The following is a 25,070-nucleotide window of genomic DNA, read 5'->3' on the forward strand; positions in this document are numbered from 1 at the left end:
AATTCGCCCGGCATGGTCACATACTATTAGTCCATATCATAATACACAGAAAGTAAATATACGAGAATACATGTACATGATCAATAATTATCAAGTTTCATACTCCCGAACTGGTATAGATAACATATTATGGTATAAGCATATGCAATGTATGCTGCCACAAGCCTGCATCTGCGATCACATGGTCGCTTCTACGTGCGATTGAACCAAAACTTTCAGGCTTCAACAATCTTTCAAAGTCCAAAAATGATCCGCCAACCACCCGAATCACACCCGAGACCTTCGGGACCCAATCTAAACATACCAACAAGTCCTAAAGCATAATACGAACTTACTTGAAGCCTCAAATCATGTCAAAAAACATCAAAACCACGAATCGCACCCCAATTCAAGCCTAATGAAACTAAAGAACTTCCAACTCCTAAAACTCATGCCGAACCATACCAAATCAACTCCAAATGATCTCAATTTTTGCACACTAGTCATAAATGACACCATAGACCTTTTCGAACTTCCGGAATAAAATCCGAATCCGATATCAACAAAGTCAACTCTCGGTCAAAACTCTTAACCTTCCAAACCTTCATTTTCTAACTTTTGCCAAAAAGCAGCAAATCAACCTACGGACCTGCAAATCAATATCCGCACATATGCCTAAGTCCAAAATCGTCATACGAAACTATTGAAACCAACAAAATATCATTCTGGAGTTGTCTATATAAAAGTCAAACTCCGATTAACTCTTTCAACTTAAGTCTTCAACCTTGGGATTAAGTGTCCCAATTCACTCCGAAACATCCCCGAAACCAATCCAACCACCCCCACAAGTCACATAACCACAGATGAACATAGAAGAAGCAATAAATAGGGGAACATAGCTACAATAAATAAAATGAATGGCCGGGTCGTTACATGTATGACACATATTTGGGACACATTGACGTGATCGACAATGATAAGAATTAGAGCCTGTTTGGACAAGCTTTTGAGAAGTCAAAAATATTTTAATTTGAGGTATTTGGTCAAGACGAAAAAGTACCTTTAAGTAGCAATAAAGCACTTTTTTATTTTTGAGAAGAAGTTATAAATTCTAGCTTCTTTAAGAAGCATACGTAGAAAAATAATTTTTTCAAGACAAGAATATCCTTACCATAGATTTAGATTTCCCAAATTATGCCTCGTCAATTTAACCTATCCCTTTTCTTTTTTATTTCTACCATTCATTTTTTCTCTTTTTTATTTTCATCATATTTTTATTCTCCTTCTCTTATTGCTCTATTATGAATCGATCTCTTCTTTTATATAATGATTTATGGGTAGCTTTTTAATTTATAATAAATGATTTATTCTAATATATTTAATTTATCACGTAAACAATAAGTAATACCAGATATCCAATATTATTATCTTAAACAATTTTATTTTGAATTGATTAAAATATTTAATATATATTTTATATAACACGAGAATATTAATTAAATTTTTTAATAAATATATAAAATTATTTCTCTCCTTAAAATAAAACAATTGTAAACGAAACCTTTATTGTCTTGTTTTGCAATTTGATATTTAAAAGTATTTTTAAAAAAGACTGATAAAATAAAATTAAGTTAAAGTTACTGTATTAAGTTGAATAATATAACAATCAAAACTGAAATATAGGGATTAAAATCGCTATTTTAACACTTACCAGCTTAAAAAGTCAATCCATAAATTGATTTGATTTGGTTGTGGTTCATTCGGTTTTCGGTACGGTATTCTTTTTTGTTTTTAACACCCTTGCCGTCAACTCCGTTTCAAATTTGTTTCGTCAAAACACCTCACGCGCTCCCTCATACAAAACTACAATTCCTCTCTCTCTCTCAAATCCAACTCTTGCTTTCTCCGATCACTTTCCGGCGAGATCTCTCATAAAACCGTCGGAAAATCCTGATCGGATCCGTTATCAGGTTATTTCGAAAGATCGATAGATGGCTCCGGTTTCGGCGCTTGCAAAGTATAAGCTCGTTTTTTTAGGAGATCAATCTGTCGGTAAAACCAGTATTATCACGCGATTTATGTATGACAAATTCGACAATACTTATCAGGTTAAAGGATTTTTTCATACTCAATTAGCATACTTAATGCATATTATCATTGCCTGTTTTAATAGATCTGCTTCTTTTGTAATTTTCTCTCTCTTCTGCTTGTTGTTAGTGATATTTAGTTTTTCTTTGTTGTGGTTTGTCTTGTTCTTTAGTTCAGTTTGCTATTACCTTTTTACATTATATCCAAAGGTTCAAATAGATGGACGGACTAGAGAGAGGAGCAAGAAGTGTCTCTTTAATTAATATCTTAGAGATTTACTCACTCTGTCCCAATGTATGTTGTAGTATTTGATTGGACACTCAGTTTAAGAAAGAAGGAAAAACTTTTGAAACTTATGGACTAAAACATGGTATAGACATTTGAGTGGCTGTAAATCTTCTCAATTAAGGGTAAAATGAGAAGCTTAAAGCTATATTGTTTTTAAATGTAAAAAAATATCATTTTTTTGAGATAGACCGAAAAGGAAAGTGCGCACACAAAATCGAACATAGAAGTTCTATTTTCAATTTGAGAGTGAAGCTTTAGGATAATGTTATGATAAAATTGAAAGAATATTGAGAAGATAAGCTGTAAAATAGTGTAGAAAATAATGGTCTAGAAAGTGCATGTATCTTTGCATAAGGATGTATAATTTGCTTAGAGAGAATCAGAGAAGAGATATGTTAGATGTTTCCCGATGTTTCGCTGATCATATTATAGGCCCTGTTTGTGTTTTCGAAATTTTATTTGGATTATGTTGCTGTTAGAAAATTGGAGCTCTTGATGAGTCGAAACAAATCTACCCTTCCAATATATGAGCGTGACAAACAAAGCCTGAATCCATCCAATGTTATTAAAAATTCAAGAACAGTGGCGCATTGTATTGATGACTCACACGGTTTTCTACCACATGTAGTTCAATTTCCATGATGGTTAGAAATAGAAAGAGTAAATATATTTTTCTATACTTTACTTATGTACAACTGCAAAATTGAAGTGACTCTACACTCAAATATAAACCAGCCATATCTCCATATTTTGGAAAAACTAGACTTATCTAGAAGAAGACATTTTATTACACAAGAGTTTTTATAAGAGAACTAGGTTGGAAATGAGATGCTCTCCAACTGCAACAAAGGCTCCTATTTATAGGAGATGGAAAGCTATTACATGTACTGCCCTTGTTTAATTACATAGAACAAATGTCATAAAACAAGTACAACAAACATAAAAATTTTATCATGTAGGACAATTATTTGGCTAATAGACAAAGCATAAAAGTATGATCATGAACTAGAAAACAAATTGTATGGCCTTGGATTTTGGTATTAGTTTGGACAAGACATGGATGATGGAAAAGGGACCCATGAATAGTATTTGCATGACATTGAGTTTGGGTAAATTTATGGCTTGACATGTATGACTTTTCGTTGATGACATGAGGGACCCTTGAATAGTATTTGCAAGGCATAGAACTGGGAAAATTTATGGCTTGACACGAATGACTTTTCTTTGATGACACGAGGGACCATTGAATAATACTTGCATGACATTAAGCTTTGGGAACTTTATGGCAAGACATTGGTAGACAACTTCATTGATATATTTTTGGATTTTTATGGTAACTTTTGGTGGGTTAAAAGTGAAAAACTTGTGCAGATATTTTGTTTTTTTCATGGTAATTTCTTGTGGGGTAGAGTGGTGAACAGGATAAAGAAGGTATGCATACATTTATGTCTTCAAATGGGCATGGTGAACATGATAAAGAAGGTGTGCATACTTTTATATCTTCAAATGGGTGCTTACCTAGGGGGTTAAGTAGTGGAAATGGTTTAAGACACTTGTACAGTTTTTTGGATTGGCAAAAAAAAGGGGGAATTATGGAAGGAAAGTTCCTCCCATTTTCATGAATCAGCCCAGGGAGCCAGAGGTCTTCGAAGTTGACGATGATCAAGATGGGATGATTGATTAGCTCATTCCAGAAAAGAGATATGATTCTGCCACAACCAAATAGGTAGGTAACGGTTTTCATACCTTTACCTTAGATGATATAAAAGTCTTAAAATGGCCTCAAAGAGTCCAAGATTTCTACACTGATGGGATGACTAATTAGCTCATTCTAGAAAAGAGAGATGATTCTGCCATAACCAAACAGGTAGGTACCGATTTTCATACCTTTACCTTAGATGATATAAAAGTCTCAAAATGGCCTCAAAGAGTCCAAGATTTCTACACTTGGATGGTAACCAAGAACTTGGCAGAGCGAGAAACGTACATAATTCTATCAGAATTCACTTCTCGCCTCTCAGATATTCTTTGAGACTGGTGGAATTCACTTGGGTTGCAGGACAAAAATATTTTCCTTACATCCCAAGATTTTGCTTTTAACATTAGAATCTTGCATGAAGTTTTCTATGGCGATTGGCCAAAGGCATGAAAAACTTCGAAGACAACTTTTTGAAATGAAGTATCTCTCTTTGGATAGAGATATCATTGACAAACATTTCTAGACAACAACAACAACAATCCAGTAATAATCCCACTAGTGGGGTCTGGGGAGGGTAGAGTGTACGCAGACCTTACCCCTACTCATGAGGGTAGAGAGGCTGTTTCCGGATTTCTAGACAATGGCAAAAATCTTTTTTCATCTGGGTGGGGATATCGATCTAAAACAAGCATTTGTTTCATCCTTACCAAAGATGTTGGCTGGCCGAACCATGACCATCATAAAAGATAAATACCAACCAATAACTTCTTCAAATATTGGTTACATTAGGCAAGCCATTTTTATGCTCTTGATGATATTTGTGCAAAAAGACCTGCTCTGAAATAGATAATGAAGAATGATCCAGCACTTGATAGAGCTTCCCGCAGGTCCGATTTAATCACAGTAAAGAAAGATTGCTTATTCCAGGCGCCAAAGAAGAAGTTCAAATGATTCAGGTTGCCAAAATTCTCAAGCGATAGGTCCAGGTTAAGAAGGAAAACAAAATACTTCAGAAGGAGAAGGCCGGGCAATGCAAGGAGAAATAGACCCTGTTTTATTTGTAATACAATAGGACATTTTGCGCGGAGCTGCCCACAGTCCAAGCAGTCTTTTAGACTTCTCTCTGAAATTACAGATTACACAGGCGTTCATTTTAGTGAGGATGACGATCTTGAATCAATTTCTCACTTGAAGATGAGCCCACAGAAAAGACTTTCTTTTCCCTGGATGTTTATGAGGAATATGGTGATGATCAACCAAAGCCAAAGGTGAAAGAAGAGATCCACAACATCACGGTGATCCCGCAAGCAGAAATCAAAGTCTATGCATCCAAGTGGTACAAACCAACACATGTCATAGCTTTCTTTGACACGGGAGCAGCGTCCTCACTCATTAATCCTGCGTTCCAGATGAGTATTGGGGTGCCGTACTTCAAGAATTTCAACACCGTCTCAATTGGAATTCTGATCACAACTGTCATTACCAAACACCCAATCACCTTTGAATTCTTCCCAGGAGTGAAGTACATAACCAAATTGATTGGGTCAGATGTAAGGATTTGATTATTGGTTTTGACATTTACACGGTTTTGCAGGACAAATTCCAGATCAAAGCCAATGGGATAACATTCAAAAATTAATCAAGCTATAATGCGCAGTCCCGAGATTGTTCCAGCTCACAGAAGAAGATTAAGTCGGGGAAATTGAAGCACAAATCACACAACACTTATGTGCAGAATCTCACACTGAATTCTTTACCAAATGTGACAATCCTTCATGGAAAAATGAAGAGTTCTTCATCAAGCTGCCTTTCAGAATCTCACAATAAAAATATTTCAGCCCATCATCCATACATCACTTATTTATATTGATGATATTTTTCTATTTAGTGATACTTGGGAGGAGCCATAAATTTGCTCATTTATTTTGCATCTTTAGTGCGAAAAAATAGCATCATGCTTTCAGCCAAAAAATTAATTTTTGTGAATTTTTTTTTGATTTTTTGGGAGTGCATTTTTCCTATGGAGAATACACCCCGGGTCCTCATATTTCTCAGGAACTTCTCAAGTTCCCTTGATACTGGGTCCACAGCGAAACAAATCTAGTAGTTTTTGGAAATAATAAATTATGTGAGAGATTTTATTTCTAATATTTCTACATATATTTCTCCACTCACAAAAATGTTAAAGCAAATTGCCCAGCCATGGAGCAAGGAACAAAATAATGCTGTTAGAAAAATAAAAGAGGTGTCCCAAAGTATCAAATCTTTGCACATTCCCTCCAATGGAAAGAAAATATTGCAGACATGGATTATCCAGTGACCCAATCACAATCCTACCAATGGAAAAGGAGTACGCCGAAGCTCAGAGGCTCATTTAAAAGCAAAATAAGTGCCTTTCGGAGGAGATATGGCTAGGAGAGGAAAGAAGTTGGAATTATTCTTCCACTCACCCCCATTGGCGAAATATTAAGACAACACTTAAGGAATACATGAAAATGCATGAAAACTCACCGGACGTTACATTGATCAGGCAAAAATTGCTAAGATCAATATAAATGGGGATGACGGTAATTTGTCGCAGAAGAAGAAAGGTAAAGAGAATTATCGAAAAAAATCATCCGCACGTGAAAAGATATTTCACAAGAGCTGAAAAGTAAGGCTAGAAGGGATAAAAGACAAGCATAATACATAATCATGATCAAGGAAATAATTTGCATAAGTCTTCTAAACCTTTTTAGCCAACTTCCTTTCCATAATTCCCCCCTTTTCCAAACCAAAAAACTGCACAAGTGGCTTAAACCATTTTCACCTCTTAACCCCCTAGGTAAGTACCCATTTGAAGACATAAAAGTATGCACACCTTCTTTATCCTGTTCACTACTCTACCCCACAGGAAATTACCACGGAAAAAACAAAAAATCTGCACAAGTTTTTCACATTTAACCCACCAAAATTTACCATAAAAATCCAAAAATATATCAATAAAGTTGCCTACCCATGTCTTGCCATAAAGTTCCCAAAGTTTAATGCCATGCAAGTTTTATTCAATGGTCCCTCCTATCATCAAAAAAAAGTCATTCATGTCACGCCATAAATTTCCCCAAGTTGTATCCCATGCAAATACTATTCAAGGGTTCCTCATGTCATCAACGAAAAGTCATTCATGTCAAGCCATAAATTTTGCCCAAACCCAATGTCATACAAGTACTATTCATAGGTTCTTTTTCCATCATCTATGTCTTGTCCAAACCAATACCAAAACCCAATGCCATGCAATTTGTTTTCTAGTTCATGATCATACTTTTATGGTGACAGTAGGAGGCGACTCTGAACACTTTCCCGTTATTACGGGGTTGCACCAAGGGTCTGCGCTCAGCCCATTCCTATTTGCCCTGGTGATGGATGCACTGACTCATCATATTCAAGGGGAGGTGCCATGGTGCATGCTATTTGCTGATGACATTATTCTAATTGACGAGACACGAGGCGGCGTCAACGAGAGGCTAGAGATTTGGAGAAATGCTCTTGAGTCTAAAGGTTTCAAGTTGAGCAGGACGAAGACGGAATACCTCGAGTGCAAATTTGGAGTTGAGCCGACGAAAGCGGGAGTTGAAGTGAGGCTTGACTCTCAAGTCATTCCCAAGAGGTGTAGTTTCAAGTACCTTGGATCGGTTATTCAGGGGATCGGGGAGATTGACGAGGATGTCACACACCGTATAGGGGTGGGGTGGATGAAGTGGTGGTTAGCGTCGGGAGTCTTGTGTGACAAGAAAGTGCCACTATTACTAAAATGTAAGTTTTATAGAGCAGTGGTTAGGCCTGCCATGTTATATGGAACTGAATGTTGGCCGGTAAAGAACTCACACATCCAGAAGATGAAAGTAGCAGAGATGAGGATGTTGAGGTGGATGTGCGGGCATACAAGGATGGATAAGATTAGGAATGAAGATATTCGAGAGAAGGTGGGCGTGGCCCCCATGGAGGACAAAATGCGGGAAGTAAGACTCAGATGGTTCGGGCACATTCAGAGGAGGAACACTGATGCACCGGTGAGGAGGTGTGAGCGACTGACTGTAGTGGGCATGCGAAGAGGTAGAGGACGACCTAAGAAGTATTGGGGAGAGGTGATCAGACATGACATGGCGCGACTTAGGATTACTGAGGACATGGCCCTTGACAGAGAATTATGGAGGTCGAGCATTAAGGTTGTAGGTTAGGGGAGAGTTATGAATATTTCTACAGCACAATAGAGTGAGACTAGCCAGTTAGGAGTTAGACTGAGAATGTCATTGGTCGTCTATTGATGCAGGGCTTTACCTGCTAGTTTTACTATACCAGTCATCTATTTCATATTTCGTATTCTGTATTTCATATCTCTTATTATGCTGTTATTTTATTATGCATTTTTATGGTACTAATATATCGACTCCTGTTGTTTTGTTGAGCCGAGGGTCTCCTGGAAACAGCCTCTCTACCCTTCGGGGTAGGGGTAAGGTCTGCGTACATATTACCCTCCCCAGACCCCACTTGTGGGATTATACTGGGTCGTTGTTGTTGTTGATCATGCTTTTATGCTTTGTCTATTTGCCAAGTAAGTTTGTCTTACATTGTAGCACTTTTATGTTTGTTGTACTTGTTTATGACGATTGTACTATGTAATTAAATAAGGGTAGTACATGTACTAGGTTTCCATCTCCTATAAATAGGAGCCTTTGTTGTAGTTGGAGAGGATCTTATTTCCAACCTAGTTCTATTGTAAAAACTCTTGTGTAATAAAATGTCTTCTTCTAACTAAGTCTGTCATAGTTTCTTCCTTCAAAATATGGGGATATGATTGGTTTATATTTGAGTGTAGATTCTCAAAATACTTTAGTAGTTGAAGAAGAGTGCTCTAGTAGTTGAGGAAGATTATTCTAGTAATTGAGAAAGATTGTTTTAGTAGTTGAGAAAGATTGCTTCAGTAGTTGTTGCATTAGGAGTGCAAAAGTTTTCCGAGTTCGCTGTTGACGGCCTAGTTGTGGTGAGGGGTGCCTTTTGTCAGCCTCCAGCATTCCCCTTGTAGGAAGACTTTTGTGCGAATAATTCAACCGCTGCTAAGGTGATTCAATCTCTACTGAGGTAATCCAATCTATACGAAGGTAATCCAATGTCTATTCTGATTATTCAATGTCTACTCTAGTATTTTACTGATCTCTATGATTCCCGGTACTAATGAAAAGTTGAAGTGATCTTGCTTTTCCTTAGTCATTAGTGGTCCAATGTATGTTTTAAAAGCAGCACACTGATAGGAAAAATCAACACAGCATGTATTTATGCTGTCATGATGTCCTCACTTCAGTATCATACCACAAATAGCTTTTGCTCCTTTCTGTATGTCTATGGACAATGTGGTCTGTAGGATTCTGAATTTTATGCCTGGAAAGCGGTTTATGGCAGTGAACCAGTTACACTGTGTAATACTTAACAAAGTAGCTTTCCTCCTGGGACTAGTCTTGCAGAGCTGTTTAAAATGTTTTTTTTTAATGTGTATCAAGCCTAAAATCTCGCCTACTTCCGTTCACCTTGTCTTGACAAGAATATTCAAATACTTTTTGAATTTGCTGCCTATGCAGATCAGAAGAATTCGTCGAAATTTCAAATTGAGTTATAGCTTCTTACATTTGGTTTTTCTTTGTCTTTATATTCTTAGTTGGGAATACTATCACACTGTTGACCCTTTATATTTTAATGCTTGGTTTGCTTTTTCGTGATTTGATTGGAAAATAGTTTTCTTTGTTATCTAGACATGTAACCCATGTTTCTCCTTTTCGACTATAATATATCCGTTGGGCCAAAATCCTTGATTCTCAATCTACCAATTAGAAAATAAAATCTTTAAATCTCTGATTTCTCACTCTCTTTTCATTTAACTTTATATTCAGGCTACAATTGGTATTGACTTCCTGTCAAAGACAATGTATCTTGAAGATCGTACAGTACGATTGCAACTTTGGTAAGATTTACTGATAAAATTGCAATATTTCTATCTTTAATAAGTATGACGGCTCTTGAGTATTTAAAATTGTTGATACAGGTCTTATAGATTTGTATTCATATCCATCTTTTCTTTTTGGAAGGAGGACAGTAAATTCTATTTACAGAAAGATTAACAAGTTTCAACTAGCAGTACAATGTGATAGCATGGGTTACATATTTCAGAAAGAAAATGATACAAGAAAAAAAGAAAGAAAGTATACATCTTTCCCTCCATGCTATCGTGTTCTATTGACTTTCCAAGAGGATTGAGAGAAAAGAAGGTTTTATATGTAATTACATCTAAGGTTGGAAGAAATGTCTGGTAATTATAGTTGGAATATGAGAACATGGTACAAAGTAATATAAACCAGAGTTAGTACATGGTATTATTGGAGTATGAAATTCTATTTCATCTGGTTTCTATTACGTCATCCCAAGAAATTACCTTCTTGGTTGATGGAATATTCAACTATCTTCAGAAGGTCGGATAAACCTAAAGAAAACTACTTTATAATTTATTGTTCTTAATTAATAATATAAGATATTTCAATCAAACTTAAATATAATAACTCAACTTTTTCTATTAATCTGTGTGAAGTTAACTAGCTCCAACAATTTGGGATGGAGGGAATATGAATATCTGAACTTTAAGATGATAAGTTTTCCATCTTAAGAAAGAGTTCAGTCTTCTTGTTTAATACGGTGGTGAAAAGAGTTCAGTCTTTTTAATTATCATAAATTTAGATAAGAAAAGAAACCAAAAAGAAATCTTACCTAGATTTAAGATAAAAGCATAGATTAAGTTGTTGTTTCTTGTTTAATTATCATAAGTTTAGAACTCTGGCCATATTATGAAATGACTGACTTGACGAAATGCCGTTACAAGCTAGTTTCATGGTAATCAATTTTATTTGGCCTATTTGGTGCTGATTAGGAAATGTTCTATTGTTGCCAAGCTTCTTCTTGGACTATTTTATGCTAGATTGTTTATTTGATGTACAATGTAAGTGGTCTAAAAAAGTAAAAATTAACCCTTTCATGTTGTCTTTATAGGGACACTGCGGGGCAAGAGAGATTTCGGAGTCTTATACCAAGCTATATTAGGGACTCCTCTGTTGCTGTCATTGTTTATGATGTTGCAAGTATGGCTTCTTCCGATGTTAATACTGTGGTGTGGTAGAAAAGTGTCTATCCAGTTTATCTTAAACGGACTTGGTGTTTCTAATCCTGCTTATGGTTGATGTTATGTGATTTTCATGGTATTGGCTTGACTTTCTGTCACTTACTAAATTCACAGGCTTTATTTTTCTCGGTGATTACAGGTAGGCAGTCCTTCTTAAACACCTCGAAGTGGATTGAGGAGGTTCGTACCGAGCGCGGCAGTGACGTTATCATTGTGCTTGTTGGTAACAAAACTGATCTTGTTGAAAAAAGGTAACCATAAAGTTCATTTCCTTCTCTGATTTTTTTTTTTTTTGGGCGAGGGTGGTGTTGGTGGGCGCTGTTTGAGAACCGATGAGGGTGAAATTCACCTTCTTTTCCTGCTATTTCATCTGAATGGTCATATGGCTTTGAGTTTGTCATTTAGGGGGATGTATGTTGGTATTATGGAAAGATAAAAGTCTTTGAAGCCATAATTCTCCCCAACCAAAAGTAAAGGCAAGGAGATAAAATAAAAGGGAGACATGCAAATCTTTAGGCAACAAGTCCTATAACTCACACTTGCAGTGCTTAAACTTCTACCTAGAGAAAACAACCCATAAGATTTCTGATTTGGAAAATATTGCATCATTGCATTCTGCATAGCCAATTTGTCCAACTAACTCATCTATGCCAACTTGGTAATATTAGTACTATTTATGGAGAAATATATTTCATCACTTATGATCAAGTTATCTAAGTAGATATTGGTTCATAGCTTACAGAAGCCATTGTTAATTTAGTTCTGCACATTCTTCCCTTTTACATTCAAATTATGTTTTTTCTATATTCTGATATGTGCTTGGATAAGAGTATTTGCACAATTAGCTTATTAGCAACTATCATGAAATTTTCTTTATAATGTAACGTTTGTCTTAGAAAAAGATATTGAACTGAAACTTGTACAATATAATGCATTGTTCTGAATCTACATAATCTAGTTTCGCTTGTTAGCTACATGGGTTTATTTTCACCATGAACTATAATGAATTCTGGTCCTTAATTAGTTAAACCTCATTTTTGTAAAGCCATATCATGAAGTGAATGCACCTTTGTCCGGGTTAATGTAAGTAATTTTGCTTAGATTAAGATGAAAGTTATTATTTACCATTAATGACACAATATACTTGGGATTGGGCATTCGACCTATCCTAATTATGAGGAGCATATTAATAAAATAGACCTTGTATCTTACTCAATCACGAAAGCTAATTCATAAGCTGAGGAATTCCCTAGACCATATAGAAGGCAATATCCCATTTCCTCCATTAATGTGAGACATTTAACACCTCCTGCATGCCCAAAAATGGACATCTGAAACGTGGACTATACAACATTGGGCCCGTCAATGGATAAATTATGAATAGATGGATTTGCTCTGTACTGTGTGAAAAATAAGACAAGGAAGAATTGATTGAAAACTCAGCTTGATTATTCGCTCAAGCTGCTGAATTTGAATAGTTAATGTAGAAGTGCTTTTATAGGAATGAATGAATCTAATTAATTCTTATTAATTCTCATTGATACACAATATCATGTACAGTATTCTTAATATTTCTTATAGAACAAACACAGTATAATGGCTACTGTGAGAAAAGGTTAAGACTTTAGAGATCCTTGGATGGCGCATGGACGCACTGACACTCTATAATAATAGTTGCTTAACAAGCCCATGGTTAGGTCAAGAAACAAAGCATGTAGCTTGAAGTAAAATATGGTACTTCTATGATTAAGCGCTCTTGGGAAGTCTTTTGGCCTTAGTAATGAGTTAGTTGAGGTCCTTACTAGTTAAAGGAGAATTTTATATCTTGTGCATCTTGCATTTATGAGTGCCAGGATCTCTTCCGTTGATAGACTCTCAAATTAACATATTGCTATGATAATCTTTTGTAATTCATACTTCCACGAAAATTGTATTAAAGACCTTTCACTTGCTTTGGGGATGTAGTTGAGAGAAGGAAGTGATAGGTAAAGGTTGGAGAATAGCTGAATAAGTGCATTTCTTACTCCTATTGCCTTCTTTGCTCATCTCTCTCCCCTTTTTTTGTCTAATGCACCTACTTAGAGTTCTATGACAGTGTTGTCAAAGGCGCGCTTAAGCCCTAAAGCGAAGCGCAAAACATGTTGAGCGCTTCGCCTCGCCTAGCAGGCGCTTCAATATCGTCATCAAGTCTCTATGACATTCTTTTCCTTGCCAATGATTATAACCTTGAAGAGGCAACGCTAAACAATTGATATTTCACTATATCATAAAAAATATTCAATTCCTTTTTCCATATATATGATATTCATGCTTATAATTATTAGTCTTGGACTACACATACATATTTATACTCCCTTTGTTCCAGTTTATATGAATATATTTCCTTTTTAGTCCGTTACAAAAAAAATGACCCCTTTCTAAATTTGGTAAAAATTTAGCTTAAACTTACAATTCTACACTTAATGAGAAGCTTTTATAACCACACAAATGTTCTGGGCCCCTTTTTGACTTGTTTAGGACCACATATTCCAAAAGTCTTCATTTTTTCTTTAACTCCGTGCTCAGTCAAACAGGTTCACATAAATTGGAACGGAGGGAGTATTTTTTTTCTCCTTTTGCGCCTTTCTTCATTAAAGCCCGCGCTTTATTTGCGGTTTGCGCTTAAAGCCCAACGGACCTTAGAGTTTTTTTTGCGCTTTTCACCTTTGATAACACTGTTTTATGAGTGTGGTTAGTCTTGCTTGATCTATTGAGAACCTCTTCTAAGCTTGAGTCTTTTGATTCAATTATTTCAGCCCCTCGAGTTAGAACAACTTGAGGACTCCTCATGGGTATTTGGTGTTGTTCGGCATTTGCCTATGTCCATGACATTATTTGTTTCCCAAAAGTTATGATTCAAGATTGTTGGGGTCAGGGACACCTATTGAATAATAATCACAGGAAACAATGGAAAAGTGCGAAAACCGTAAAGGGTTCGAATAATGAAACCAAACAATACAAGTGAAGACTTAGCTTTATTGGAGTTAGTTCCAGAAAAAAATAGACAAAATTTACTTAGCCTCAAGTGGAGAGTCAGCTTAAAGGAGCAATCAAAGTAATAAGACAAGACAAGGTTTACATTGTTCTACAATAATGCCTTTGTCAACGAGTGTTTATATAAATATTTTATTTCGACGAGGAAGAAGAGAAAAATGAGAAGGGAATGCTTCTTTTATAGGCAGAGAAATATATTTGCTAACGGCACGCGCATGACATCAGCCAACCTCCCCCACCTCCCCCTCTCTCCCTTGTTTTCTAATTTTTTTCAAAGTTTGGGGCGTTAAAGAATTCTCTAAGTGGGTACAACTCAATGGAGTTTTCTTTTTTGCGTGGATGAGTTACTCAAGGACTTTGTGATAGTCGAGACTTCGAAAAATTAAATTTTCGAGTTAATTCAATGGATGGTCACTTAACTTTCACTTTATCGCACAAAGTTTCTATATTGATTGTTGTAATGAAAAAGTCACTCAACTTTACGTGAGTATTACGAATGTCAGTAAACTACTTTTTGTAACCATAAGGGCAATTAAATTCGCTTGAGTATCACAGAAAATCACTAGGAGGAAATAGAGGCATTTTTGATGATACTAGCAAGGTTGAGTGACTTTTTAGTTACATAAAAGTTGTTTAACGACTTTCTATGATATCTAGGTAATGTTGAGTGACTTTATTGCTATATTATCCATAAAATTTCACTCTAGTATATATTTTTGCTTCTCAGGATCTATAGATCCCGTAGTAAAAATATTTCCACCTAAATATTTTCCTTTTATTCTTGTTATTTTACTTCCCTCTTTTCATTTTATGTGACGATGTTTGACCGGGCTTGAAGTTTAAGAAAGAAAGACATTTTTCCTTTACCAAAAGTACTTTTAGAACTTGTCGTAAACATATCATGACATTTCTATAACAATAAAATTATGTCATTATGCGTAAAATGAGAAGTTTAATATGAAAGAGTTTCTAAATAGGGAAAAGTGTCATTCTTTTAGAACATATTAAAAATGAAATAGTGTTGTATGTAAGAAAGAAAGAAAGATTGTGCCAAACACTTTTTCTCTCTCTTGGGAAACGTGAAAATTTTGAAATTTTTTTCGATGGTTACCTCCGATGACCCTTTCTGTTAAATTTCTTTTTCTTCATGGAAAAGAAATTGTTCTTTTTAGCTGGAGAAAAATCTTTTGAACTCTTAGACATTAGTGAGAATGTTAACAGATGGTTTCTCCTGATTGAAAGGGGACGTCGTTTTTTACAAGCAGACTGAAGATTGACGAAATCTTCCTCAAATGGGTTTGCGAGCAGCTTCAACATGCCTCTCTGGGATCTGGAGACCTTTGCAGGAAATGGGGGAGAAAAATACAGGCATATACATACAGGGTGTACCAGAATTTCAATGGCTATGGTTGATTCGTGCGGATAGAATCGTGGATAGGAGACAACAAGAAGGCTTCAATCATTATCCCAGAATTTGGATATAGTACAGGATGGAGGGATATTGCTGGGAGAATTCTTCAGTTCCTAGACAAACCACAAATCATTTTGCGACGCACCACGCCGGAGTTATCATATACAAATGCCGCAATGATACAAGAATGTCCGGAAAGCGGTCTAAATGCTGCAAAGTGGTGGATAAAATGGTCAGAGTTAATCTAGATGCAAACAACAACAACTCAGGTTTCCTTTCTAACTGTTTGATTGGGACCTTTAATGACGCATTCAGTGCATCACCAAAACCAGAAGTGATTCAAAGCTGGTTCACAAAAAGATGGCAAGTCACAGCCGGTCTCAGAGTTACACATCTCTCTCACAATCAATTCCTCTTCCATCTTCCTTCAAAACAAGAGGCCACAAGGGTTAAAAGAAGGTGAATGGTTCTGGAATGGGAGAAGACTTTCACTGGGATGGTGGTCTCCGGTGTCCGGCACGCAGATGAACAAGGTGAACTCAGAACATGTATGGATTAGAGCCTTGGGTGTTCCTCTTCTCGCATGGTCAGAAGGTACTTTCAAAGCCATCGGAGATCTTTGTGGTGGGTTCGTTGGAGTGGATGTTGAAACGAAAAACAAATCGAATCTGTTTTGGGCTAGAATATGCGTTAAAGTCTCTCTCTTAGAACCTCCTTCTAGGGTGGAGGTAGAAGTTGGAGATTGGAAATATTGGGTCTCAATTGTGCCAGATGATTTTTGTAAAATTAGCAGAAATGGGGTCGCCGGAGTTCCAAAGACGGTGGATACAGAGATGGGTACCTCGATGTCCAAAAAGCCAGTTGTAGTTGATGATAGACACGTGAGAGGCCACGTGGGTGTCACTCAAAACCTAAATTTTGAATTAGGTCAGAGAACCGGTCCTTTAGTTCAACCAACCCCGGTCCAATTGCAAATTAAAAAGGATAGTTCTGGACCCTCTAAAACAAAGAACATGGATTGGGCCTATTACTCTAAAAAGCCCAAATGTTTTAAGAGGGAGCAAAGGAATAAAAAACAGGCCCAAATTAAACAAGGCAAGCAAATCTGGAAGACAAAGAGCCCTTTTAATTCTAAACCCATCACTGCTATGCCTTCCCAGAACATTAATACGAGGCCTGACCAGCCAACAGCCTCCACCCATGATTCTGAAGCGGACGATGAAGCTGAGCACAATTCTCTCTCTCTGCATGCCAAGAACCATCTCTGGTCCTACTCTTTCTCCTCTTACTGACTCAGATTCAGAATTCTCATTACAATCAACTGGTGATTATCTCTCTCTTCCCTGGTATGATTCTGGTGATCAAATTCAGAACCCTACAATAATTGAGACATCAAAATGGACTAAATTAGTCATGGGAAAAGCATGCAAGGCATTCGGAGTTAATTTCAAAGGGTTTGAACATGAAATCTTAGAGATGGTTCTAAGGATGGAGGAAAAGAGACAGCTTCAATTGAAAAACCAAAAGTCCAAAGAAGGAGAAAGAAAGTCAAAAAAGAAAGTGGAAACAGAAGTCAAAAGGTTGGTATCCTTGGTGAATTATGATGGGGAAAAAAGAAGAACAAGGGGAGGAAATACCAATCTTTTTCTGGATGAAAACAAAAATCCTCAATTGGAATGTGAATGGGTTGAATGACAATAGGAAGTGGGATATTATCAAATCATTAGTAAGAGATTGGAAGCCGGATATTCTTTGTTTGCAAGAAACAAAGATTGAAGATTGAAATGGAATTCTAGCAAGGCAATTTTGGGGCAACAAATGGGTTGAATGGGCAGAACTCAAAGCCAGTGGCACTAGGGGAGGGATAGTTACGGTGTGGGACAAAAGACAGTGGAACTGCATTGAAATCCAACAGGGAACTCACTCCATATCAAGTATGCTTGAGAACACACAGGAGAATTTCAGATTTTGTTTCACAAGGGTGTATGGTCCACACACAAACTGGGAAAGGGAAGAACTATGGCATGAATTGGGAGCTGTTAGAGGATTATGGGATGAACAATGGGTGATTGGAGGTGATTTCAACGTTTGTAGATTTGAAAGTGAAAGGCACAATTGTGTGAGAAGATCACGAGCCATGAGGGGATTCTCTGATGTCATCCAGGATCTATGCTTAGTAGATTTACCATTATACTGGGAGCTTACTTCACCTGGTCTAGAGGGGAGGTTAATATCCAAGCCTCAAGAATAGACAGGTTCCTTATATCATCTGAGTGGAATGATATATTTCGAAAGATTAATCAAATTGCTCTTCCTAAAGTTATATCAGATCACAACCCTATCATGCTGGAGAGTGGGGATTGGGACTCTAACCCATCCTACTTTAAATTTGAAAACATGTTGCTCAATACAGAAGGTTTCCTGGAAAAGATCAAGATATGGTGGCAGAGTTATGATGTCAATGGCACTCGTGACTTTATTTTGGTGCAAAAATTGAAGCTCCTGAAGAAAGACCTTACTATCTGGAATAGAGAAGAATTTGGCAACATTGCAGTGAAAAGGGGAAAAGCATTAGAGGAGCTTTCTCTCTTGCAACAACAAACAGAAGGAAGAGCTCAATCCCAGGAAGAAAAAGCCAATATTATGAAACTCCAAGTGGAAATTCAGCAACTGGCTAAAGCAGAAGAAGTATCTTGGAGACAAAAATCTCGATGCTTGTGGCTCAAAGAAGGGGACAGAAACACCAAATTCTTCCATAAGGTGGCCAATTCCAACAGAAGAACTAATTGTATTAATAGACTCAAAGTTGGGGATGACATCACTGAAGATAAAGATCTAATTAGGGGTGAGATTTTAGAATTTTATCAACAACTCTACACTGAGAATGAAAGCTGGAGACCTACTACAAGACTGGAAGATGTAGCAACATTAAATGGGGAAGAGAAAATATGGCTGGAAAGGCCATTTGAAGAGGCAGAGGTTTTGGCTGTAATTATGAATTGTGCACCTGATAAAGCTCCAGGTCCGGACGGATACACTATGGCATTCTATCAGAAAACATGGGAGGTGATCAAGTATGATATCATGGGAGCCCTTCAGCACTTTCACCAGAATGGCAACCTAGTTAGATCATGCAATGCCACTTTTATAGCACTAATCCCGAAGAAGAAATGAGCCACTGAGCTGAGAGATTACAGGCCAATTAGTTTGATTGGTAGTGTTTACAAAATTGCCTCCAAACTCTTAGCAGAAAGGTTAAAAGGGGTGATAGGAAAATTGGTGTCTAGTCATCAAAATGCTTTCATAAAAAATAGGCAGATCACAGATGCAACTCTTATAGCTAATGAGATATTGGATTGGAAGATGAAGTCTCGGCAACCTGGTCTACTTTTCAAACTTGACATAGAAAAGGCATTTGATCAACTTAATTGGACCTATCTGATAAATACACTAAGAAGGATGGGATTTGGTGAATGTTGGATTAAATGGATCAGATTTTGTATCACTACACTGAAGTACTCAATCCTGATCAATGGTGGACCAGTTGGATTCTTTTCTCCCCAAAAAGGCTTCAGATAGGGAGATCCTCTGTCTCCTTTCTTATTCATCCTTGCTATGGAAGGGCTTAGCAAAATGTTAGATAAAGCAAACCAGCTTCATTGGCTAGATGGTTTCAAGGTGGGAAGTGCAGATGGCAACTCTGTTACAGTCTCCCATCTGCTCTATGCAGATGATACTTTGATTTTTTGTGGAGCTGAAAAATCACAGGTCTTATACCTCAATCTTACACTTATGATCTTTGAAGCTATCTCAGGCCTACACATGAACATGTTGAAGAGCATCATCTACCCAGTCAATTCAGTTCCAAACTTGGAAGAGCTTGCGGAAGTAATGTGTTGTAACGTGGGCTCTTTCCCTACAACATATCTGGGTCTTCCTCTGGGAGCTAGATACAAAGCTCTAGGTATCTGGAATGGAGTAATTGAAAAATTTGAAAAAAAATTAGCTTCCTGGAAAATGCAGTATCTTTCTCTGGGTGGTAGAATTACACTCATCAATAGTGTGTTGGATAGCATTCCTACCTACTTCTTGTCCCTGTTTCCAATCCCAGCTAAGGTCCAACGAAGACTTGATCAACTAAGGAGAGATTTTCTATGGGAAGGAAATAGTCAAACTCACAAATTCCATTTGGTTAAATGGCCAAGAGTTATTCTCCCCAAAGTGCATGGAGGGCTAGGAATAAAAGATCTCACTTTACACAACAAGAGTTTGTTAATGAAATGGCACCGGCGGTACAACATGGAGAACCCTGGGCTGTGGAAAGTTGTAATACAAGCAAAATATGGGGTGGCAAACAACTGGTGTTCTAGACAGAGTAGACTGCCTCATGGTTCTGGGCCATGGAAACATATTTCAAAGTTATGGGGTGACTTTCAACTCAAGTCATCACTCAAGCTTGGGAATGGAACTCATATTTCTTTCTGGAAAGATAGATGGTTAGGGTCAGAGATCCTGAAAGACGAACACCCAAGTCTATTTCTTTTGGCTAGCAACAAGGATTCCACTATTGAGCACTATTGGCAATATAACTCATGGGCCTTGCAGTTCAGAAGAGATATCCAAGACTGGGAATTAAATGACTTGCGGAGATTGCTTTCAAAACTATCAGATTTTAAGGTCAATCCTCAGGTGAAGGACAAGCTGGAATGGGGAGATTCCAAAGATAAAACCTATACTGTCAAAAGAGGATATGACAATCTATGCTCCAATAAAGAGCTGATTGACAAATGGCCGTGGAAGCTCATATGGAGAACCAAACTCCCTATAAAAGTAATTGGTTTTATCTGGACAAGCCTGCATGAAGCATGCCTTACTCAACATGTTTTTATCAGTTTTTAGACTTGCTTGGGTCATGCCTTGCAGTATCAAGGATGCTTACGAGAGCTGGAGCTCATGGAGAGTTGGGAAATCCATCAAAAAAACTTGGCAAATGGTGCCTGCTACTATTTTTTGGTGCATCTGGAATGAGAGAAATCGCAGATGTTTTGATGGGATTTCAACTCCTAATCACTCTCTTAAAGCAACTTGTCTAATCAATTTATTTACTTGGTTCAACCAGGCCCCTATAACTAGCTTTGAATCTTTTTGGGATTGTGTCTGCTCCTTAGTTATGTAAGTTTTTGTATATGAACAGCCACACTTTTGTTGTATATTTTTGCTATGCATCTTCTTGATGCCATTTAATGAAATTATCTTACTTCATCAAAAAAAAGAAATAGTGTTGTATAAATGGAACAGAGGGACACCACCGTCATAAAAATAGGAATAGACAGAGTAGTATTGATATATGTGGGGTATTTCGTGGGTCCCAAAAAGTCGTATCAGAGTATTGCAATAATTCTTTGCCGAGATTGTTATGTATGAGTATTGTCAATGTGTACAAGTTATCTTTATACATACTATATCAATACATATGGTATATTATTCATACTTATGGTATATGAACATTTGGTTATTTTGTATATGTATAATGTGGTTCATACTTACGGGTTAGTATTCACATCTAAGATACTATTCACATTGTACTATTGACTAGTACTATTCACAGTAGATGCTAGAAAAAATATCGAGAACAAATAAATAAAGAAAATCAAGATTTTTATGTGGGCAACCCTTAAAGGAAAAAATCCACTAGGTACCTTGTATTTGCCAGATGCTTCATTTTTCCTCTTCCAAGGACTTCTGGAGGCCTCAACGAATCCTCCAGACAGCTTTTGCACTTCTCGACTACTTACACCTCATATGCATAAGTATGTGGTAAGAGTGTGCCTGTGGATATTGGAGCAAATGGGTTCATACTGAGCGTTATCCTGATATTCAAACTTGGGATTGCCAGGGCATTATTCCTATTTCTCAGCCTTTCAACTATCCCCTTGGGAACAAGATAAAATCTCTTAACTTTAGCAGTACATCGAGGCAGGGATTGTACAGGTCCTTAACTTTCCACCCATCTTATTCAATGGTAGAGGAGGAATGTGCACTGGCTTCATGGGGTTGCAACTGAAGTGGCAAAGCAAGCATATCTGTGTTACAAATACCACAACTGCTCCGTATAAATAAATAAAAAAGTACCACATCTGTGTTTCTGATAGGCTTAGGGTGCTAACACTTACCTTTTGTTATAAGCAAAGAGGAGTCTGCCAACTCGACTGGTTGTATATTTGTGCAATTTGTGTTGTGCTGTCTCTCATTGGTACATTATTTTTTTTTGTTTTTTGTTTTAATTTTTTCTAATTATCTTCATAGTATGCTATACTTATCATGCATTCTTCCTTTGACTGAATTATAGGCAAGTTTCAATAGAGGAAGCAGAAGCAAAAGCTCGTGAACTAAATGTCATGTTTATTGAAACCAGTGCTAAGGCTGGCTTTAATATAAAAGTAAGTAAAGTTATCGATGGATGATGATATGTGCACCATTTACTCTGTTATACCCACAAAAAAAAGAAAAAAAAAAGAAAAGAATACCGTGATATGATTAAGTTAGTTCTTTTCAGTTTAGTCCTGCACCTATGTATCTTTTGGTTGCTCATAGTGCTTAATATACAACTGCAGCCTCTATTTAGAAAAATTGCCGCGGCATTGCCAGGAATGGAGACGTTATCTTCTGCTAAGCAAGAAGACATGGTCGATGTCAACCTCAAGTCAAGCAACACGAATGCATCCCAGTCACAAGCACAGTCAGGAGGATGTGCCTGTTAACTTTAATGGTTAGAAGTTCCTTGGTCTACGATTTTGTTCTTATAGTCAACAACAAATGTGTGTAAAGTTCTTTAACTTTCATAGCATCTGAATTTTGATTTTGATTTTTTGGGATGGACTTTTGAGTTTGATGCAGGAGATTGTCATCATAGTTGACTAGGACCTAGTATGTGTCAGCTATCTTTTTCTAGATATATGCAGTTTTGGCTATTCCCTGTTGGAACAAGAATTTTAAGCACATATGGATCCGTTGATTTACTCGAGTTCTGCAATTGAATACTCCCTCTGTTCAGTTTATGTGAACCTATTTCCTTTTTGGTCCGTTCTAAAAAGAATGACCCCTTTCTAAATTTGGTAACAATTTAGCTTAAACTTACAATTCTACCCTTAATGAGAAGCTTTTATAACCACACAAATACTCTGGCCCCCTTTTTGACTTGTTTAGGAACACAAATTTCAAAAATCTTCATTTTTTCTTAAGCTCCGTGCCCAGTCAAACAGGTTCACATAAATTGGAACGGAGGAAGTAGTATCTTGTAGATTTTCCTTTAGTCTGAATTTGCTGGGAAGTAGTGGTAAAGTCTGAACTCGTCCTACGAACTCTGATTCACTATTTCTTATATTCTCGTCACATTCATTATTCTTTGCTATTGCTTCCTTTGAATTTATTACAATAGACTCCAGATTGATTATATTGCTGCTATATTGAATTTTCTCATGGACCAGGAGGTCATTAAGTGAAGCAGGAATATAGATGTATGGTAAACCACGGTAGCGGTAGTTGTATATCAAGTCATTATTCCAAAAGACGTTTCTTCGTAAGTAGATGATTAGATATTCCAAGTTCCAAGTCAGCATTTTTCAAGTTATTTCCATTAAGGAGGAGCTAAAATTCCATTTATACTAGGAGAATGGCTATGTTGTCGGAAGGTAGCAAGTACTTGATTGAAATAGTTGATGTAAGCACGAACTGGTTCAGATTTCATTGATATTAAAAAGTTCAATTTACGGTGTTTGCATTGAAAAATCAACACAACATGTATTTATGAGAGATTTACTTTTACACGTAAGAGATCTGTCTTTTACACATATGAGATCTAAAAAAGTTTTTTTCTTAATTTTAAAATTGTAAAGGAGCATGATACCTTATTCCCTCCAGTGTATGGAATACGAAGTTTAAGACAAAAAGAAGATTTTTAGTACGTTAAAGAGAATAACTCGAACTAATGATTTTAAACCATCATGACACCTTGTGGTTAAAAGAGCTTGTCATTAAAATTAAAATGCTATATTTAAAATTAAAAAAATCAAATATACAAAGATGTAGAAGTTCTCGCTTAGACAAAATAAGTATTATATAGGGACAGATTGCAAAAAAAAAAAAAAAAAAACTATTATCACGCCCATTCAAGTTATGCATCTTTGTTTAATCAGATTGAGCAGAGTCTCTACCTATTTCTTCAACTTTTCTCTTTCCTTAGCAAAAGAACTAAAAAAAGAACTTTTTCTCTTTTCTGATGGTCCACACCCCATTCTAGTAATGTATCATCCGACTTTCTATGCATTTTTGTTTAGGGAAAAGTACGGAAATAGCCGAAATTTCCTCAAACCTACCAACAATTAGCCGGCAAGCATTGATTACCAAAAATAGCCACAAAAAATTACAAAATTTAAATAGTTACCTGTGATCTTTCGATTATGTTTAAAGTCTTATTTGATCAATCCTGAACTTCCTTCAAGCTTCTCTTTTTTATGTCGTTCTTTCTTGTTTTTTAACCTTGAAGAACTTCAGAACTAAATTTGCCCATACTTTGATTTTACACAAACATAACGTAGAAATTGCATGTTCCTCTATTTCCTTAGCATTGCAAAAGGTATTTAACAAGGTCGTTTTTCCCTTTGCTTGCTTAATTATCTAGTCTGTATCACAAATTTAAACTCTATAGCATATTCTTGTTTGAGTTTAAGTACTTTTCATACACTAATAGTGAAAGTCACCTAAAAATAATAAAACAATTTTTTTTCAATTGGGTATGGTTGGAACTCGTTAAAAACACATAAATGAGGTAATATACAAAATTTGAGAAAGATTGGAGGTCATTTAGACTGGTTTGAAGTCAAATTTGTAGTTAAAATCAAGTTTAAATTTTTTTCCGCGACACATGTATCTAGCATGTATCTCACATACAGATATACATGGATACACATGAGATACATTTGGGATACATAAATGATACATATGGATACACAAGAGGATACACATCTCATCTTCTTTCTTGTTAATCTTTCAATTTGATTTTGACTCAATTTTCAATTCAAACTACCTCAAATCTCTGTCAAATTGTCCAAAAATCAAGATTCAAACTCCTTGAGATATACCCAATTTATTCCAACAACATTCATCCGAAACAGCGGAATTACGCTAGCAATTTACTATTAAAACCTAGCTAATTATAAACATAAAGGAATTGAAAAAATACGCTAGCAAATGACTACTAACACCTAACACAATTATAAACACAACGGAAATGCAAAAGTACGCTAGCAGTTGAATACCAAAATTTTCGTAACTAAATAAGCTAAGCAACACAATGGAGCTAGCCTTTTTCTTCA

The 25,070-nt window shown here is 36.4% G+C and overlaps 1 protein-coding gene across 1 annotated transcript; it reads left to right on the top strand.

Annotated features, from left to right (window-relative positions):
- Nucleotides 1-1,740: 1,740 nt before the first annotated feature.
- LOC107779813 (ras-related protein RABH1b) lies at nt 1,741-22,715 on the top strand. Its single transcript, XM_016600304.2, has 6 exons — nt 1,741-2,087; nt 9,976-10,046; nt 11,123-11,211; nt 11,392-11,503; nt 22,046-22,136; nt 22,311-22,715. The coding sequence occupies exons 1-6, from the start codon at nt 1,971-1,973 to the stop codon at nt 22,455-22,457; spliced, it is 627 nt and encodes a 208-aa protein (XP_016455790.1). The 5' UTR covers nt 1,741-1,970; the 3' UTR covers nt 22,458-22,715.
- Nucleotides 22,716-25,070: the final 2,355 nt, after the last annotated feature.

Source organism: Nicotiana tabacum, chromosome 1 (assembly GCF_000715075.1).
Source record: "Nicotiana tabacum cultivar K326 chromosome 1, ASM71507v2, whole genome shotgun sequence".
In the NCBI taxonomy this organism is placed as follows: domain Eukaryota; kingdom Viridiplantae; phylum Streptophyta; class Magnoliopsida; order Solanales; family Solanaceae; genus Nicotiana; species Nicotiana tabacum.

Bases quoted from the DNA above. Each gene is read 5' to 3' on its own strand.
- LOC107779813 (XM_016600304.2), top strand. From the start codon at position 1,971: ATGGCTCCGGTTTCGGCGCTTGCAAAGTATAAGCTCGTTTTTTTAGGA. The intron at 10,047-11,122 runs GTAAGATTTACT...TTGTCTTTATAG, and splicing joins ACAGTACGATTGCAACTTTG to GGACACTGCGGGGCAAGAGA. The intron at 11,212-11,391 runs GTATGGCTTCTT...CGGTGATTACAG, and splicing joins CATTGTTTATGATGTTGCAA to GTAGGCAGTCCTTCTTAAAC.